The sequence below is a fragment of the Pagrus pagrus genome, assembly GCF_965226575.1.
Source record: "Pagrus pagrus genome assembly, chromosome: 7".
Lineage (NCBI taxonomy): Eukaryota > Metazoa > Chordata > Actinopteri > Spariformes > Sparidae > Pagrus > Pagrus pagrus.
The window spans coordinates 32,109,603-32,129,411 of record NC_140191.1 but is presented as its reverse complement, the minus strand read 5'-3'; the positions used below and the strand labels follow the sequence as shown (position 1 = coordinate 32,129,411).

Genomic DNA, 19,809 nt, shown 5'->3' with positions numbered 1-19,809 from the left:
CTGAAGCATTCATGCGGGAAGAAATGTTTTATCTTTCATAGGCAGATTTGCTAAGCTATGGAAGTCCGTCATTGTTCTTGTGATAAAATCAATCTGAATTGGGAACTCTGATATTTATATATCCACATTCTGTATAAATCTGTCTTTGAACTCTGCTGAGCCTCGCAGTCTGTCAGTCTTAGCTCAACATGGCCTTTATCCACTGCAGGGGGAGGAGGAGCAGGGTGCACTGTTTTAGCAGACCAAACAGCATTAATGCTTCCAATTGACTGGTTTACTCAGCACATCCACCAAATGGGCTACACCACCTCCTTCTGCAGAAATGAAATATCACAAAATGTATCAGCACATAAAAATATTTTTGTCTTTGTTCCTCAGCAAGAATTCTTGATAACTGGTATCTGTATTACACTAGAGTTTGTTGGTACATGTACATTTTTGCTGGAAGATGAAATGTTTTAATGTATTACACTCCATTGTATTCTGCTGTGGACAGGTGATCCTGACATTTTAGCCACTCTAGGTGTTGATAAATTGGTATAAAGGTCTGTACTGACATTCATCGTTCCCCATAATTCATTTCCCAATCAATATACTGGGGTAATCTGCTGATGTTTTCTCTAACGCCACCAGCTGGTTGACATTTGTGATTTTAAGTAAAATATTTGACAACTTTTTTAATGAATTACATGAAATCTGGTGGAGACGTTCATGTTCCCCATAGGCTGAACTTTCCCTTACTGTTTATGTATCATCGTCATCAGATTTGTCCAACACTTTGGTTGATAGAATTCCTGCACAAATAATAATGACATCTCCATCAGCCTCAGTTGTACTTTGTGTACAATTATATATCAAACTAAAGTTAAGGAACTAGACATTGGCCTTGTCCGAAATCACTCACTCATTCCCTACTCCCTAGTTGCTACATAGGGAGTCCAACATAGTGGACTAAATAGGGAGTTCATCGGCAGAAAGAAAAAAGCACTTTCGGACACTACTCAGGCGTCGTTAATTACGTCACTGCTGTCGCACAGTTGAAACATCATACATCAACGCCGGTTGTGGACTAGCGTTCGTCTGCCATTTTTCTCTCAGCGCAATTCATTATGGTAAATATTGCTTGGTCAGTGACCATCGGTTGTACACTACTTTTCGCGATGCATTGTGGGATACTTTGTGGGAGTCTACTATATAGGGTATAATAATTCCCACTAGACATTCGGACAGCACTACAAAATGGCGTACTCACTATGTAGTGCGCTATATAGGGAGTAGTGAGTGATTTCGGACTCAGCCCATGACTAGACTCCCCCACTAATTTACCACCTGGGCCATACTAATTCAACCACCTGTTTCCCATTAACTCAACCACCCATGCTATAATATATTCAATAATTCAATCACCTGTGCAGACCTACATAGGTGAGTTTAACACTTTCTCTCTCATTCATCTCGAATTCTTACACTTGTTTGCACTTCAGTGAGCTAAAAGCAAAAATGCTCACTCAATGGATTATAACACAGACACTGGACTACCTGAAAGATTGCTCCTACGAAAGAACAGCCATCTACTATATGTAGTCAAATGCAGTGAGGAAGACTAATACGTTTACTACACTTGAACAAGAGGGGACACATTTAAGAAGACAACTACTAATGGTGTGTTCAGACAAAATGCAAAGCAAATATTCACCTCGAGTTTGGTCTGAAGGCCCCATTATATATGTTGGATAGGGAGGGTTTGAAAGATAAGTGAAGGAGGATATTTATGTCAAAGTAGAGAAACCATCCCTCAGCAGAGGTGGAGTTGTACGCCACCACTTATTCCCCACCTCATCCCTTTTCAGGAGATTTTACAACCATTCACATTTGGCCTCATGTGACAACTTCAACCATTGTCATTTACAGTTGGCCTCAGGTGACTCCAACAACTCAACCTAACAAACCAGGTGGTATCACTGACCTTGATAATGACTCCAGATAGGTTAAATACCTGAGACCTCCCATTCAAGTATCTACACCCAAGTCCAGTTGCTCTAGATTCAGCCCTCCTTGGATGACTAGAACATGTATGTTCCACATACTTTCTAAGATCTTTAAATTATGACTATCTAACTATTGTACCAGTGTCCCATCTGCTTTGACCTAATGTATATGTTCATATCTTTGTCATAATAATGCTTGAGGGCAGGGGACTGCTTCAACAGAGCTTTGTGATTACATACTACATCACTTGACAATCTATAATCTGTAATCTCCAGTGGCCATGAAGAATGAGTGACCTTTGACTCAGGAGAAGTGACTTTGTTAATGACTTAATTGAAATACTGTCTGGAATTGTGATAAACATTCTGATTATTGGCAGGAATACATTTAACTGAAGGTTTCATAAACAGTGTTGACAAAGTTTCTTACAGCGCAGTGGAAATACATTTACGAATCATTTGATAAGACTTCAGTAGCAAACGTGTTTTTAGGGTTTTCCGCAAGACCTGTACTGGGTCGTCCTGTCTCTCCTGTACCACAAACTGTGTTCTACTTTCTTGTATAACATGAAATGCTCATGAAAAGGAAGTACAGATTTCTGCTAATGCCAATATTCCTTTGGCGAGCTCTAACTGTTATATAGGGTTATAATGATTACACTGACTGCCATGCTACTACCAGTGTCATAATGAATCATTTATAACTTCTGAGGGGTTCAATCGATTGGGGAGTATGGGGTGGGAAAAGGGTTTGATGCATGGCCTGATTAAGACATGGCTCTGTGTTTGCAGGACACATGTCCACACAGACAGGACAGGGGCTTAATGGATTAGTCTCAACTGTGTTTTTTGTGTCTTGAGCCACCAGGGACTCAATAATCTGTGGCTCAGGGCACCTGTCAGTCACTGTGCTCCTGGATACCAGGGTAATGTCGTATTCTGCCGTCCCTTGTTTGTTACAAATGCTCATCAGGCAGCAGTGCTACAGCATCATCACTGATTAAATCAACATGTATGACACTAGATAACACTGTGATCTTCCCTGAAAGACATCATACAGCCATTTAAAGGTAATTAGTGACTTTACAATATTACAATTTGTGTAGAGTAATGCGTTAATAATTATACAAATAACAGAAGTACCACTAGGCATTATAAGATGGAGAGTAATATTGTTTTGCTGCTATAGCCTCGGATTAACCTGGTCTTATTTGAGCTCTATTGACTGGTCTCTATTGACTATAAATTCAAAACGTGTTGTTTATAATCAGTTTTCATCTGTTCTGTGTTCAGCTGTGTTAAGAAAACAACTGGAAAATCTGCACTCTGTCTGACTTGGTCCTAAAGCAGTCAGTGAGGCGGGACTTTGCACCATAACACATTAAAATAGATTGGCTCCCATAAAGCCCTACACTGCTGAAAAGGGAATATAATTGGCTCCAATGATGATTGATTTGTTGATAGCCAATAACAGCTCATTCTACCATGGCTGCAAAGATGCATGAAAGAGCTAACCGGCCTTCCAAACTGGGACCACTTGCAATACTGCAGGGGCTGTCCTGTGGAGAAAACTACACAGAAAAAGGTGGAGATACTTTCATGTAGTCGCCAGCAACATAACCAAAACAACATTTCATCAACACCGGACAGGAAGAATAGATAATATGTCTCCTGTCACAAGAAGTAATGTTTTGGTTTGAAGAACAAATTTGGCAGACAGTGAGCAATGGATTATTTTGATCAGTGGACCCTTACAGACCAAAAGAATATAAATGATCAAAAAATGATGTTAGTTAGGACTTGATGAATGCTTCAAATGTAGAGAGTCACAGCTTTTTTCCATCTTTTCTGCTTACCATGCCGGCAAATCTGAATTAACTATTTTTCAGTTCTTCTGGTTTCAGTTCAATGAACTGAACACTTGAATTGTGGAGAATCTAACAATGTATAGCATGTCTTTATTGACAAAAGTTTAAACATTTATATTTTTATGAGCTGCTTTGTACAAACTTGAATGGATCGCCGATTATGTGGTGGATGTTTAAAAGCATCTATAAACACCTAATTTGGGCTGGTAAAACGTTACTCGACATAGAAGGTGTAATAATATTACCACAAATCCTATTACAAACATGTTTTTAATACTCAGTTACTGCTTAAAATAACAATTCCTGTGACACATTACTTTTGTAGTGCATTTCCCCCAACACTGACAGTAGTACATGTGTTTATTTCAAGACGGTGGAGCTGCTGTGTATATAGCATCATGTGTAACCTGATTTAAACAGTGCAGTGTTTCTCTATCCTGTTCCTATGGCCCTCCTGTCCTGCACGTTCCCTGCTCTAAAACACCTGACTCAAATGAATGGCTCGCTATCAGGCTTCAGCAGAGCTTGATGATGAGCTGATCATTTGAGTCAGGTGTGTTGGGTCAGGGAACATCTAAAAAATGCCAGGCAGGAGAGCCACAGAAACAGGATTGAAAAACACTGAAATAGTGTTTAAAACATGCCAGTAAAACTGAAGCATGCTGCCTTAATCTTTAAAAGCAGCCCACTCTTTATATTGTATATAGAAGACTTGGAAATGTGATTAAACAAAATACTAGCTTAAAATTAAGTAAATATAATACACTTCTAAACCATAAATTCCTGCCAGTTCACAGCTACTGTTGTCACTTAGCAATCATCCATTTCAATGACTTTTCAAAAACCAGTAGTAAGTAAGAAGTAATCAAATTTTGACCTAAATAAAAATAGCTACACCACAATTTAAAAATGCTCAGCTGAAGGCTAAAGTCCTACTCTTAAAGATTTAAAGTCTTTATATGCAGTAACTGTGTCCACCAGAGAAATCGGATTAGCTGTGAGATATAATGGAGAAAAAGTGGAAACCTGAAACAAATTAAAAAATACAAATCTTCAAAGCTATAGTTTGCGAGAAAATATATTTTATCAATAACTACTCAGTAACTAAACCAAATTACACTCAGTTATTAGTGACTAGAACAATAAGCCTTTTGAACATTTGGGCCCGTCCATTGCTGTATACTGATGTGCCTCAGCCATAAGTTACTGTCATTCATAGTCATTTTAAGCAGCTAAGAATGTTTTCCTCCACTTGGCATCCTGCCTAACAACACCCCTTAGCCTTTTTAAAATCACTGTGATGCTTGGCCCGGAGTGGCTTATTGCTTAAGTACTCTCTCTGATCAATCATGGAGGCAACGTTTTGATTGTATGTTTAAATATCAGTGAGTTCTCTGCCTGAAACATCGTACTGCTGGGATCGTACTGCTTAGGCAAATCCTTGGGATAAGTAAGGAAGGTGGCGATGGCTGCAAATGCTGCGGTCACTGTGTGTCCACTGTCATTTGATCAGATTGATGAAGTGCTGATAGATTTCTCTCTTGACTGATCACTGCTCTCTGGCTGTGGGTTGGGCAGCATGCCTTGGACTGTTTCCTCAGGAGATTACACACATGCACGCACACACACACACACACACACACACACACACACACACACACACACACACACACACACAGTAAAGTGCTTATTTATGATAGTGAATTATATTCTGTTCAGCCTTTTCTGGCTGTTGTGCAAACAAACTGCCATCTGTTTATTTTAAACAAACTGGAATAGACACATTAAGCACCAATTCAGTCATCAGCAGGATGAGCTCTGCATTTTGGTCAGTAAATAAAAATTTTGTAAAAAAAAAGGGAAGAAACCTGGTTTTTGGTTGAGGTGCAGCAAGCAAGCAGCAGCTGGAGAAACCTGTCAGCCACAGTTCTTGAATCTCAATATGTCCTCAGTGGATCAGTTAAGTTTGCTGAAAAGAGCTAAATTCATAAGTGATCCAAGCACACATGTATTCTTAGTTAGTTCTGGGTCATAACATAGACAAACTGACATTTAGAAAACACCAGGTAGAACATAACCCAACAGAGACAGTGATAGTGATTTAAAGATGTTTCTTTTTTCTTGTATGCATTTTCCCACCATTTTTGTGCCTTTATTACATGTAATAGGGAGATGAGAGGAAAGGGAAGTGAGATAGACGCAAAGGGTCCAATTTGTAAGATAGTTGATTGTTGAGTCTTGTTTTCAAATACTGAGGCTTTGGATTGGTAGGTCACGTCGGCCAATAGGGTCACTCACATGGTTACGTACGTACATGAACTAACTTAACTAAGCCCTGTGCTTTTTTTACCTAACCATCCAACCCGTCCTACAGACTTTGTTGCTCTTTATTGTAATTCACCTGATTTGATATCAGTTCACTGTAATAACTACTACAGCCACAGGTTGTCTTACAAAAAACTTAAATGTGTATCATAAAAAGCTGCTAGCACAGTCGACCTATACGGTGGTTTTTCTGATGAGGATGGGCTGCAGTTATTGCAGGTAAACAAATACATTGACAGTGAGCATTTTGTAGATTTGTTCAGGATCAACATTTTATGACTTGGCAAAAAGTCTTCACGAACATTTTGTCATTATGTGAGTACAAAATATAATTGGAGTACGAGGCAGGGTCACATGTACATAGTTTCATCGTTGATCCCAGTAAGAGTTGTTGTGACAGCAACTTTCTCCACATCTCCATACACTAAAAGATCATCTGGGAGATAAAGTGAATCCGTTATTTTGTTATTGTCTGACTTTTATTTTGCAATTTTATGCTGATTAAGATTGCACAGGTTTCATAAATCAGATATATGCTTTGCCTGTTTTTGTCCTTTTCTTCTATTTTTCTCGTGTTTGAGTGGTTAAATAAAAAGAAAACATTTTGAATATGGAAACAATGGTAAATGAGGCCCAAGCATTGAAAAGAGTCCCAGAAAGAGGTTTGGAATAGAATAATTTAAGATTTTTAAAACAAGTCCACATCCTAACCCCAGGCTCTCTCTCATTAAGATGAGAACAAGCAAAATGTCCTCATGTTGGAGGATTTTCTTTCTCTTTCCTTCTATCCTCATCTCACTTATTCTGCTTCATTTCCATATCCCTGTGTCCATGCAGACAAGTGAGCAACTTTCTCATTAGACTCCACGTGTATTCATATTCAAACTTACCTACTTAAACAGTCACCTCTCTAACACTGATTCACCTTCCTGCAGTGATTCATCTCCACATTTACAGGCCAGATTCCTTTCAATGGAACCGTAGAGATTCTCAGCAGGAAAACGGCGCTTCTCGTGTGTGAACGGACCCATTCCAAACGCTCAGCTTTCCAATTATAGTACATCCCGCTTAACTGATGCTTATTAATTCCTTCAAACTCATTATGGCATGCAAAATAGGGCTCTCCCATGAGATGAATACTAATGAAAGAAGAAACTTCTCGGCAGTACTGCTGCCGTCAGAAGTCTGTTCTGTTTAGATGTTTGCTTTAAGCCCCAGCACAAAATAAATGCTCCTGGAAAAGAGCATTTCTAAAGAGTCCAATAGTGGGATGACTGTAAGGGAGCATTGATCAGAATCTGTGGTAATCGCTTGTGACAGGAGGCACCTGCAGTACTTGTGCAGTGGTGTGTATGGATTACGTCTAGACTTGAAGAGGGTCCTACAGTAGAGTGCTTGTAGTTGGAGTAAATAAAGCTCCCCCTGACTGACACTGAGCCAGCAGGGCCAGGCCATAGGGCTAACCCAAACAAAACACTTCAATCTCTCACCGTTGCTCTCCACTGCTCCCCGAGGGCTTGATTGATTGATTCGCCGGCCAATCAGAGTACATTGATCTCAGAACCCGACCTCCCCACCCCCAACTCCCCAGGCCTCCTCTCTGTCCATTCATCTGCTGGCTGTCAGAAGTATTCACTGGAGGGCTGTAGCTGTGGAGACCCGCACTTTTAAACACACTTCTGCTGCTTTCTGAAAAGAAACGCTTTACAGTGCCTCGTATTGTTATTGAATCCTCCCTGGATCCCGTTGCTTTTGCTTTCATGAGACTCGTGGGTCATTCATATACAGTTTCATGATAGTAAAAGCTCAATTAGTTTCGGTTCTTAGCATATGTGGTTTTTACCTTTTTGTATTTCCTCCACAAACAGTGTTGGAAGTTGGTGTACTTCAAAAGCTTGGATGGACATAAAACTCGAGTGAATAATCAGTATAAAGTGAGCCACAGGATTAGTAAAATAGCAGGTTTTCAATATAAAGTCAAAGATACAAACCTATGTATATAAAAACATAAGGACAGCAGCTTGATAGAACTCCAAAACACTGAGTGAAATTTACACCTCTTCCTCTTAAAGCCTTAATACACAGGTCAGACAGGAACAGACTTTGACACAACAACGGTGCTCTCCATCGAGTGAATGCCCGTCTGTTCACTCTTGTTTTACCTCTGCTTCTATCACTCTCCCTCTTCACCTTCTTTGCCTCCTCCATCAGCAGGGTTCTTCTTTTGGAGTGTAGACTTTTCACAATAATTCCGTCACCTGGGGATAGTGACCGGGGAAAACAATGCCTCTTCCTGTTTTGGTTGTGCAACGGCAGACACATTTCCTTTGTGCCTTAATTCAACCTTCATTTTCCCAGGAAAACACCAGCCCAGTGGCAGCCTGAATAGCATAGTGATAGTGAAATTTATAGGGAACCAGTATCGCCGATGTTCATTGAAGAGATACATCCATAAACCTAGGCACTTCAGATCCTGACTTGTAATTATAATTTATATTTTCTTTATATCAAAAGTAAATCAGGTGACTGTTGTCTGTCCATTAATTCATTATGATGAAATCTTTAAAAATATCGTTTTTAATTGATAAATGTTTTGACAGAAGTAATTCTCTGAATCTCACTTACCTTTACATATTCATTACATGTATTTGTTGTGTGTTGGAACATACAACCAAACACAAATATGGTAAAACTGTATTTGCCATTAATACTTTTCTACAACGTGTAAAAAATACCACTGACATGTAATCATTACTGAATATGATACAAATAAAGAAACAATATGACACGCCTAGCCAAGACGTTTAGTGACAACGCCAGAAGCCGCTAAATAAATGTGGTAAAAACCAAGAAAAACAGCCTGGAGCTCAGTAGATTAAAACTCTGCTGTGTATAATGTCAGTCTGAAGCTAAACACTTAAAAAATGATGATCAAACATTTCAATGTTAATTAGTTCATTCTGAGATTCTGGACAAATGTTGGACTCATTTGTCACTAAGCCCATGTTGTTTATTCCCAATTGTAACGTTCTGAATTTACTTCAGCTTTGCCTCTGCAATGGTTAAGACTCATTGCTGTCTGAGAGCCATCTGCCACAGGGACAGTGTCCATATTGGATGAATCTACCACACACTGTTTACTCTCACAACCTTGACCATACTGCAGTTGCCAAATGCAGAGAAAGGATTTTTAAGAATATAGGCAGTGGATGTTAATAAGAGTTGTCTTTGAATGTAGTTTCAGGGTTTTACAGTACTGTCCAAAGTTAGAAAATTGTTCAACACTATTCACTCCATGTTTGACTTACCCTAAGGAGGATTGGTGTGCATTTGATGAATCTCCCTCTTGTTTTTAATCATGTAGTGACTACAATAAAAGCTTGTAAACTTTGTATACTTTAATGAAGCAATGTGTCTTTAATTTTGGGGGGAATCCATCTTATGTGGACACCGATAAGAGTGTTTATTTGGCAAGTCTTCCTTTCCTTTTTTGCCAAACTGATCATAAAAGGTTTTAAGGCATGAGCCAATATTCTTCTGAAAAAGCACGCTCACTCTAACTGAGGTGCTTCTTCCAACGTTAGTGATAAGTTTAATAGAAAGCTCTATGTAATCATGACTGCTGGCTATTGTGAAAGCATCTTTTCCAATTATAACAATTCAACTGATAAATCACTAATAACTATTGTGTCTCTTTCTTTAACAGGGGGGATATTCGAGTCCATTGAAAGTGGTCCATCAGGCGCTGAGGAACTAGCCTTTAAATTTGCTTTAAACACAATCAACAGGAACAGAACCCTACTGCCAAACACCACGCTCACCTACGACATCCAAAGGATAAACATCTATGACAGCTTCGAAGCCTCCAGGAAAGGTATTTATGTTTGTGATTGGAAGATCCGCCTCCGGTGTTGGCATGCTCTTGGCTGCTGTTTGTGTGTAAATGAATGTGTGTGTGTGCACATATGCTATGCCATAACTGCTTTGAATTGTAAATGTATTCCCCGTTCGAGGCTTGTGAGCTGCAGTGGCTTAGATTGTGACAATTATAATCAGGCGAGGGAGAAATGGCTGAGCACTTCAAATGTAAACAGAGAGAATTGATTGGTTCCAGGTAATGACTCAGCGGCAGTAATTCAAAGACCTGTTTGGCCCCCAGAGACAGCCAATAAAGTGCTATAATCTATCAGTTTTGTGTGTGCATCAGGCTGACATTTCAAGTCTCTTATCAATTACGGGCCATTATATCCTGTCTCAGTGATTTAGCCAACTCCCTTATATCAAATAAGGTGATTAGAGGGCACAGTTGAGCTAATACAAAGATGCTCCGTTGTTTGTATGTGTTCCGAATGCAATTTCATGACAGAGAGTTCAAATTGAGTCGCACTTTTAGCTTCATCTTTATCTTTGTGTTGTGGAACTGTGATGTACGAGATTCTGTGTAATCAGTATCAGTAGAAAGATTTGTTCACAATATGGCCAAAAATGTTTGAGCAACTTATCTCAAGACCATAGACACAAATGTTCCCATTTACTCCCAGTCAGCCACAAGAGCATTAATGAGGTTGCCCACTGATGCTGGCTGACAACGTCTGGCTTGCAGTCTGCTTTTCTCAGTACCGCATGAAATATTGCATTTGATTAATTCTCTCTATTATATTACATATTTGTGCTATCTGATTTTTAGTCTGTAACTTATGTGTATAGCTTCTTGGAAAAAAATCCTTGCTCTCAATGAGGCATTCCTGTTGAAAGGATAAGGATATTCTATAGTTTCCTGACTGTAAACAAATCCCATGACAGAAATGTGTGTCTGTCTCTCAGTACTTTGTAACTTCCTTTCCCTCTCTGTGCCTCTCAGCATCAAGCCTAATAGTTCCTCCTGAATATAAACATAGCTAAAAATTGCTCATAAATGTAGTTTATTTTTTAAAAGAAGGCTGAGTAATTTCCTAAAAACAGCTGGTCACTGTAGTTTGGAGCAAAGTTTGTAGTTAGTGTTGTCACAGGTAGTACTAATAACATTTAGTTGCTAGGTCTAGGGGATTAAATGGACATACCATTACATACATGAAATCCTCTGATTTTCAACAACAAGAAAAGATACAGACCTCACTTGAACCCTATTCCAGCCCAGTCACAGGATAAAATCTTGACAACTAATGCTTCTGCAAACCACTGAAACATTTACATTTGTATGTGTCACAGGCCTATGTAATATGCCATATTACTTTCACATTACATGTTTGAGACCTGACTGTTGTATTGGAGGGTGAAGGGGACAATGGTGAGTTACAGGCACAAAGGTTGCAGAGCCAGCAACCACAATTCAAGGCTGTGTTTCAACATTTGTAACCATGAGACAGCTTCATATTTACTTTCTCTTTTTTTCAGGTTCTTTTTTATTGGTATTTTGAACAAGTGCTGTACAAACAGCAGCACAGATCATCCCCTACAAATAGATTATCAATTTTTTTAACTTTAGACAAGACATACAGTATGGTCCTGAAGCCATTGAAGCCCCCTTCTACCTGAGTAAAATTACCCATCGTGCCAAAAGAGAGGCAAGGGACAGAGAATCACACTTGGCTTTCAGTAGCCCCTTCTCCTCATTAACACTGAATAGTGCTATAAGTGGGTTGGGTTCTATAACACAGTCCAGAGTCTCGGAGAGTGTTGGAACATACTTTTCCAAAACTGCTCGAGGCTGGGGCACAGCCAAACACACACCATGTTTGTGGAGACCAAAAAAAGTATTTTAAGCAAAAAACACAAGGTCTTCTCCTAACCATAACCAAGTAACATTTCTAACCCAGACCATAATTACAACATTGTCACAACATGAAATAGACAATTGAACCTAAAAAAAGTTAAGTTGCAACATTAACAAAAGTTAAGCGCCAACATATCTGTGGTTTGCAAAAACGTACAATGCCAACAATTATTCTGGTGATTGGGAACTTTCTGCAGGTATGCAGTCGTCATTGCAGCTTTGACTCCCTCGACCGGGTGGGCAGGTCAGCCAAGTCCTCTTCCTGTGTTGCCCATCATGTACTGAGATTGGCTGGTTCCAGTTAAGTTATGTAGACAGTAGGGCTGTAACGATTCATCGAGTTACTCGAGTTACTCGATTACAAAAATTGGTCGAGGCAAAAACTCTGCCTCGAAGCGTCGTTAAATTCCTATGACGCGCAGGGATCTTGAATGTTCCACACGGACCGTTGTTACTACTGCGTAAAGTGCCGTACACGGACACAGAGAGCCATCGTCGGAGAGCCTGACGGAGAGCCTCTCCGGGCGCATGAAAGATTTTTTAAGTGTCCGTCACTCCGTCGAGGGGAAACGGAGACGGCAAGGGCTGTGATTGGTCCTCTAAACTCACGTCCTCACGCTGGTTCTCCAGCAGCCCGGGGGGGATTGCATTGCGTATCCGCCACCACGACGGAGAACTGCGAAGGCTCGAGATGACATGCCAGAGCAGAATCAGTTTGTGCGCGTTTAAAAAACGTAGATATGATATCTGCTTTACAGACAGTTGAGACCGACGTGACATGTTCTCTCTCTCTGTCTGTCTGTAAGTGTGTGTGCACGTGTGTTTGTTTACGTCGGTCCGGAGCTCCTCCCTTCGTAAAACAGAGCGGAGGAGAATTGTAGATGCGCGACGATGAATAAATTATTAATTAAACGAACACGGTCCGGACCGGTTCTATAGGAAAAGTGACCTTAAATGACTTCTTTTGTGATTTGGTGCTATGTATAAAATAAAATTATATATAACACAGCATGCGTGCACACACATAGGTTGCTAGGTTACCATAGCAAATAGGCCTATCCCAGAGATTATATATTATTTGTTAGTAGGTGGTTAGAAGGTGCAATCCCTTTTTGTAATGTTGTATAAGACAACACTAAGGCAAAATGGCCGTTACTATTTAAGTTTGTATTGATTCATAGTGTTACATGTTATACATGTTTTACAGTAAGTTGAAACTGTATTGTTATTTAATTGTTTGCACTTGCACTAAATGGGTAAATTGCAATAAAGTTTTGGAGCCAAATGTTTGAGTTGTAAGAAATACCTCTGTTTTTTTAAGAAATAAAAGCCAAATGGTTGATCATTTTACAGCCACATCATTTTCGTCATGCATTATTTGTTTTGGTTGTTTAAAAATGCAAAAAAAAAAATATATATATATATATACACGATTAATCGATTAATCGATCGATAAAGTGCTAGATTAATCGATTCCAAAAAGAATCGATAGCTACAGCCCTAGTAGACAGACACAGACAGAAACTAAACCAAAATACTTCAGGGATGAGGGCCATCATTCAATGTCTATCAGTTTCAACAAAACGTTGCGTTCCTAGCAATTAGCCTCTCTTCCTCCTCTACTCTTTGTCTCTTGTTGTGTCACTGTCAGACTGGCTCATATTGGGTAAGAACCACCTTCTTGACAACTGGCAACCAATCAACAGAACAAATGACAATCTGTGACAGTGCTCTAGTGAGTATTTGTGGCAGCAGGGCGGTGTATGTGGGATTGAGACAAAATAAGCGACAGTGTGTGTGTTCATGGTGATGAAGGACGTGTCATCCAGTGCAAACGTGTGGCTCATTGATGTGTTTTAATAACAACAATGGAGCTGTACAGCACATAGTACACTGTTTATTTATAGGGATGCACCAATATGCATAGATTTTCTAAATTTTAGTTTTTGCTGTTATGTATTCTCCCTTCTGTGTGAAGGAAACAAATAATTCCTCTTTCTGAAAGAATAACTAAACTATTTGAAAGTCATTCAGCTCTTCATTACACTGTGAATGAGCACAAATTCAATCATAAATTTAGAAAAAACAACCTTTAATATAACTGTCTTTTATAAAAATAACTCAATATAACAATCAGCCCAACAAAACAGGCACATAGGAAGAATATAAAAATATGTATTGGTCATTGTTGGTTTGACTGAAAATGGGATTTATTGTTAGTAAGAAAAATGTAGAATACCAGCAGACATACCTCCACCAAGGCCCAATAGTCACTTCAATCAAGCCTAATCCAATATCAAACTAAATAGAATTATATCACTATAAATTTCAAACCACCCACAAGTGCTTTAACCAGTACTAGCATCCACATTCTATCCACATTCACCACAAATTGTACTTACTCATAGATACCAGCCACCTGAGTATGCCTGATTTTCAAGATCCATGCATTATTCCCTGAAATATTAATGAAAATGCCATAAAATGCAATATTAAACAGAGTGAGAAAAAATCCCTAGGTTCCATCTCCTTATCATGATCTGCACCAAAAGTTAACGAGGTCTATTCTGGGGTAAAAACCCATCCTTCATCCAAGATTTGTGGATATCCGTTCTGTAGTTTTTGTGTAAATCTGCTGACAAACCAGCCAACATAAACGTAAACTCTTAGGTGGAGGTAATAAATATACTAATCAATGCTATTGACACACAGAATATCCTTAATGCTGAACTGTTGCATACAGACATTATTCACAAAACTTTGTTTACATCAGTTAGTTTCTGAGCTCTGTACAAAGTGCACGGACCATTCGCCACCATGAATATAATGCAGAAAAGGAAAATGGAACTAACTAGAAATATTTCTCCTCTCTAGCTTGTGACCAGCTTTCTCTGGGGGTAGCGGCCATCTTTGGTCCCTCTCACAGTTCCTCCGCCAATGCAGTCCAGTCCATTTGCAACGCACTTGGGGTGCCTCATATCCAGACCAAATGGAAGCATCAGGTATCGGACAACAGAGACGTGTTCTACGTTAGCCTCTATCCAGACTTCTCCTCCCTCAGCCGGGCCATCCTGGACCTGGTCCACTTCTTCAAGTGGAAGACAGTCACTGTGGTTTATGATGACAGCACTGGTAAGACCTGCTTATATATTTCTGCTTCTTTTGTTTAATCCCAGCTGTCAACTCTTTCTTTAGCTATAATTTTTAATCCCCGAGCCATTTTCATATAAAGGATTGCATATTAGGTATATTTTGCATATTTCTTTCATGAAAGATTTTTTTTACATTATTTTTGTCTGTTTTGCTGACTTGGGTTTACACACATGGATTTATATCCTACACTTTCATATTTAAGTATTTATCTACTGTTCGATCTTATTGTTAAATACTATAAAATTCTGCCGTCACATGAATGAGCCAAACACGCAGTAAAGAAAATCGTGGCAGGCCGCAAAAAAATCCAAAGAGCTTGCTTGGTATTTATTATGAAGTCATCTTATAATGCTCAGTAGGTCTTTTATAAGGATTAGGGTTGTACACACATTCTTTGAGGCTACTTGCATTTAAAGAGATGGAGCAACCCAGAAATGGTGGACCTGATGAAGGTCCAGTGTGTGGCCTCTTGAGATTCAAAGGGAAATCCCAGCATTAAGAGGATGTCATTCAAAACCTCATATGCGTCTGTGATAATACAAATGACTAAAAATCAAACAACAGAACATAAACTTGATCAACAATATTTTGTGTGGTTCACTCATTTGCCCGGACATGGATGGTACACTCTTCGTTTATAGGGATGCACCAATATGCATAGATTTTCAAAATTTTAGTTTTTGCTGTTATGTATTCTCCGTTTTGTGTGAAGGAAACAAATAATTCCTCTTTCTGAAAGAATAACTGAACTATTTCTATTACCATTACACTGTGAATGAGCACAAATTCAATCATAAATTTAGAAAAAACAACCTTTAATATAACTGTCTTTTATTAGAGCATGTGTGATTGTCAGTAGACGCAGATTGTCCACAGGCAGATGGCGTCGTTTTCTTGGACGCATATAAATAGAAAATGCTAAAATGCGTAACTGGATATACCTGGGCAGCTGTTAACAAACCTAGCTGTCCTGTCCAAGTAAAGTCTATGTGTGGGAAATACTGTATCAGTGTGTTTGCATGTTAATTCTTGCTAAGTAATGCTAAACACAAAGCACAGCTGAGGTTTATTGTAACATGGATATCATCCTTCCTTGGACATGATTAACGACGCCAAATTTCCTGGCAATCTCTTCAGCAGTTGTTAAGACATTTAACTTAGGCTCCCTATCAGTGGAACATCTCAATTACAGTTCAGTTTAATTCATAGATGTTCTGCCAGGTCACGTTTTAAATATAGCACCTGCACAGTTTAAGAAAGCCGTTTAAGATTGTAAAGCTTGTTTAATTACTTTGTGTACTTGTATTGATCCATGTCTGTCGGCATGTGCAATCTTATCTTGAGATTATTTATCATCATTTTAATATATTTTTTCTCCCGTTTATATGGATTAAAGCAACAAAATATAACTTAAAGATAAAGATATTTGATTGTTGAGTCTAATCACCAGATTGCCTTCCAGTGATTTTTGGACCTATCCATCACATTTTATAGTTGTTTGTGTAAAGCAATAAAAATGTAAAAAATCACAGTCAACTTAAAACCTTAAATGTCAACATCAGATGGTGCGCGAGGAAACGTCAGGGACTCACCAAAGTCAGTAGGAAAATGCTTTGTCAATCCATCCAGTAGTTGTTGAGATATTTAGTCTCTGGACCAACCATCAGGCTGTCAGACTGGCATTCCCATCCCTTGAGTCATGCTCCCAGCATGGCTAAAAACAGCCTTATTTTAAGGCTAACTGAAAGACCTTTCACACACACATCTGACCCATTTTTTTCCCTTTCATTTAGCAAAAAAACGTTTAACACCATTGTTTGCAAGTTATTTTGTGTTTAAAGTTTATCAAAAAGGACCCAAATTCAAGACACACAGAGGCAGGTGGGTTGGAAAAACAAAAGCTTTGGAGTTTGTGGACTTTATCTTATCAAAGCCCAAAATGCAAGCAACAGAAGGCACACAAGAAAGGATCCAAGAATACTACAGAGACAAACCATTAAGCCATGAGGAAGAATTCAGAAACACAGAGGATACAGGAAGACCAGGGAAAAGACACAGGAACGCAGGAGACAAAGGGCACACTCACACTTGGCCCAATTGCTCTTTACCGTGCCAAAGCAGGATTGTCCCTCCTCCCCAGTCCCCTGCTGCCCTGCACTCACTTTGCTCCGGCTGCAGCCGGGCCTGATCACGGTTACCTCTCGTACGTATGTCATCATGTCGTAGCGCGGTCACATCACAACGGAGAACAACACAGAGAACATGACTTTACTGACTTTTTTGTGGCTTATTTTGTGTTGTTTTGGTCATAGACGGCCCTCTCACATTTCCGGTTTTCCTGATTATGCAAGGCAGCATAATACGCATGATCTTACTTCATGTCCACGTTGCGTACCCATGCTTATGCTCATGCATGAGCAACCGTACTGTGCTGAAGCACACCTCTTCCAGCTGTGCCAGGGCCAAGGAAGTGTACTGTGCTTGAGCATGGTACGGAGTGCTCACATTAGTCAAACAAAATGGACTTTGGGGGTCAAATGTACTTGGCAAGGTTTGGATTGCCGAGTGTGAGTGCGCCCCCTATACGAAGCTTAAATACACAGGAGCTGACTAACAAAACACAGGTGTACACAGAAAAAAGGGCAGGAGAAAGACAAAGACCGGAAGTGGAAGGTAACACATGACACATGAGGCTATAATCTACAAAATAAAACAGAAAATAACTAAACCATGACCTAAACCTTGGCATGGCTTCGCAAGCTAACAATTACTTTACACTAGAAGGAGTCAAACTACACCAAAGCTACCCAGTGACAAATCTAGTTTGGTTAACTAAAGCTACTTTAAAAAAAGTTCTGCTTTGTAAAAAAAAAAAGTATTTTAACTTCCTTGCACAGTAAAGAGACATAACATAAGTTACTTACATAACTTATGAACACTTGGAAATAAAGTTACAGAAGTTACATACAGTAGTTGGCAATAGTCGTTGGCAATCAACCTATTTACATATGAGGATCTGTTGTTGCTGAAGTCTGATTCTTCAAGCAGCGATTGAGGAGGTTGCCATGTGACCACTGAGCAATGTTTGCCCTTTTGGGCATGCACTACATAAAGGTCAAGTGTGTGGTGGTGGCTGCCTGGCAAATGTAATTTTTAACAGTGGGTGGGACTTGACCACCCCTCATATAATAACTGTCATGCCCAGCAAACTACTGCAAAGTTTAATCATGTCATTCACACCTCAATAACATCGTGCAGCACTAGTATTCGTCTTTGTTATAATATACTGTATGACTCACATCCATTGTTCTAAAACTGAATAGTGTATGTTTTCTACATGTGATTGTGTCTTTCAGTATTTCGTATTTTCTCAAGTTAAATACATTAAGCAAAAGTCAGGTTTTTGCCCAGGTATAGCTGAGCATTATTACCATTTGTAGATGTTCCATAATTCATGGAAGTCAGAGAGTTAGTGAGGCTGCAGAAGAGATGCCTTCCTTGTTACTCAGGACAGCAGCCCTTGTTCAAACCTTGCTATTATTGCAGTCCAGGTCACCAGGCGACAAATAAGCCAGCAGGCTGGGTACATGTACCATATGCCAGGGGTCAGGGCGTGCCAGCCTGAAGACAGGCTGCCAGGCTTCCCAGAGCTCCATCCAACAGACACACTGGGACTAGTTTGGCCTGGATCACAGTGCAGTGTGTGTTCACTGTGTTTAGCATTCAGGCCAGCTAAACTCTGCTTTTTGGAGTCATATGCTAATTGCATGTACTAGATTACAAACAAGCCAACTTATCAAGGCAATCTGCTAATAGCAATGCAAAATATTGCAGTTCATGAACCTATTCATATTCTTTACACAGTTATCTCTTTGGAGTGTCATCACTGGCTGGAGGCTAGCAGCATACAGCGTGAACCGAGTGGATGAGAGGTCTCCAGTCCATCACAGGGCTACCATACATAGGCAGATTTTGATCAAATTAAACACCATTTTTGATACAGTTGTAGTCATTCAAAGTTTTGTATTATGGGAACAGCTCCCTACATACAGTAGTCACTTTCTTTGTTATCAGGAGAGTCTGCCTTTTCCAGTGGGGAATTCAAATTGATGTTGTTGCTCCTTTCACATCCGGACATCACACAGTGTGGTCTTTTACTGAGGTTGATCAGGGCTGATTTGGACATTCAAAAGTTTTTTTGTCATACCTCTGAAATCAGATCTTCATTGATAAAATCATACCACTAGGCACTAGATCTTCCTGGCCTCACCTAAAACCGATGCTCAATATAGGGCTGATAACATGTATGGGAATTATTGCAAATGTAGGCAGTAGTAGCATCATAAAAATCAGAAATTAACTGCACAAAGGCCCCTAGCATAGGCAACAAAACAACTCCCGTAATTCGTTATCCATGTTGAATTAACCTCTAGTAGTCAAGGCTGATGTCTTTGATTCTCCTCTGACGTAAGACACAATGTAACTGATAAAGCCAAATCAGGAAGCGGAATGCATTCTGTGGTGGCTGAGTATGTGCAGTAAGCTCCCACTGCTGATTTAGTATACATCTGGGTGTTTTGCTCGTACACAAAATCTGCAAACTGCGCAGTTGAAACACACTACATACTCAACTTCAAGGATGACTACCGTTTTTTACAACCTGGACCTTATTTCTAGCATAAAATAAGATGATTTACTCACC

At 39.5% G+C, this 19,809-nt stretch overlaps 1 protein-coding gene across 4 annotated transcripts in view; it reads left to right on the top strand.

Moving 5' to 3' along the window:
- Positions 1-19,809, top strand: part of grik2 (glutamate receptor, ionotropic, kainate 2) — a 303,295-nt gene that overhangs the window by 81,089 nt on the left and 202,397 nt on the right. For all 4 annotated transcript variants that reach the window (XM_084357024.1, XM_084357025.1, XM_084357026.1 and 1 more), the window contains exons 3-4: positions 9,888-10,055; positions 14,829-15,086. In XM_084357024.1, the coding sequence (XP_084213150.1) occupies positions 9,888-10,055; positions 14,829-15,086 (426 nt within the window). The remainder of the gene's footprint in view (positions 1-9,887; positions 10,056-14,828; positions 15,087-19,809) is intronic.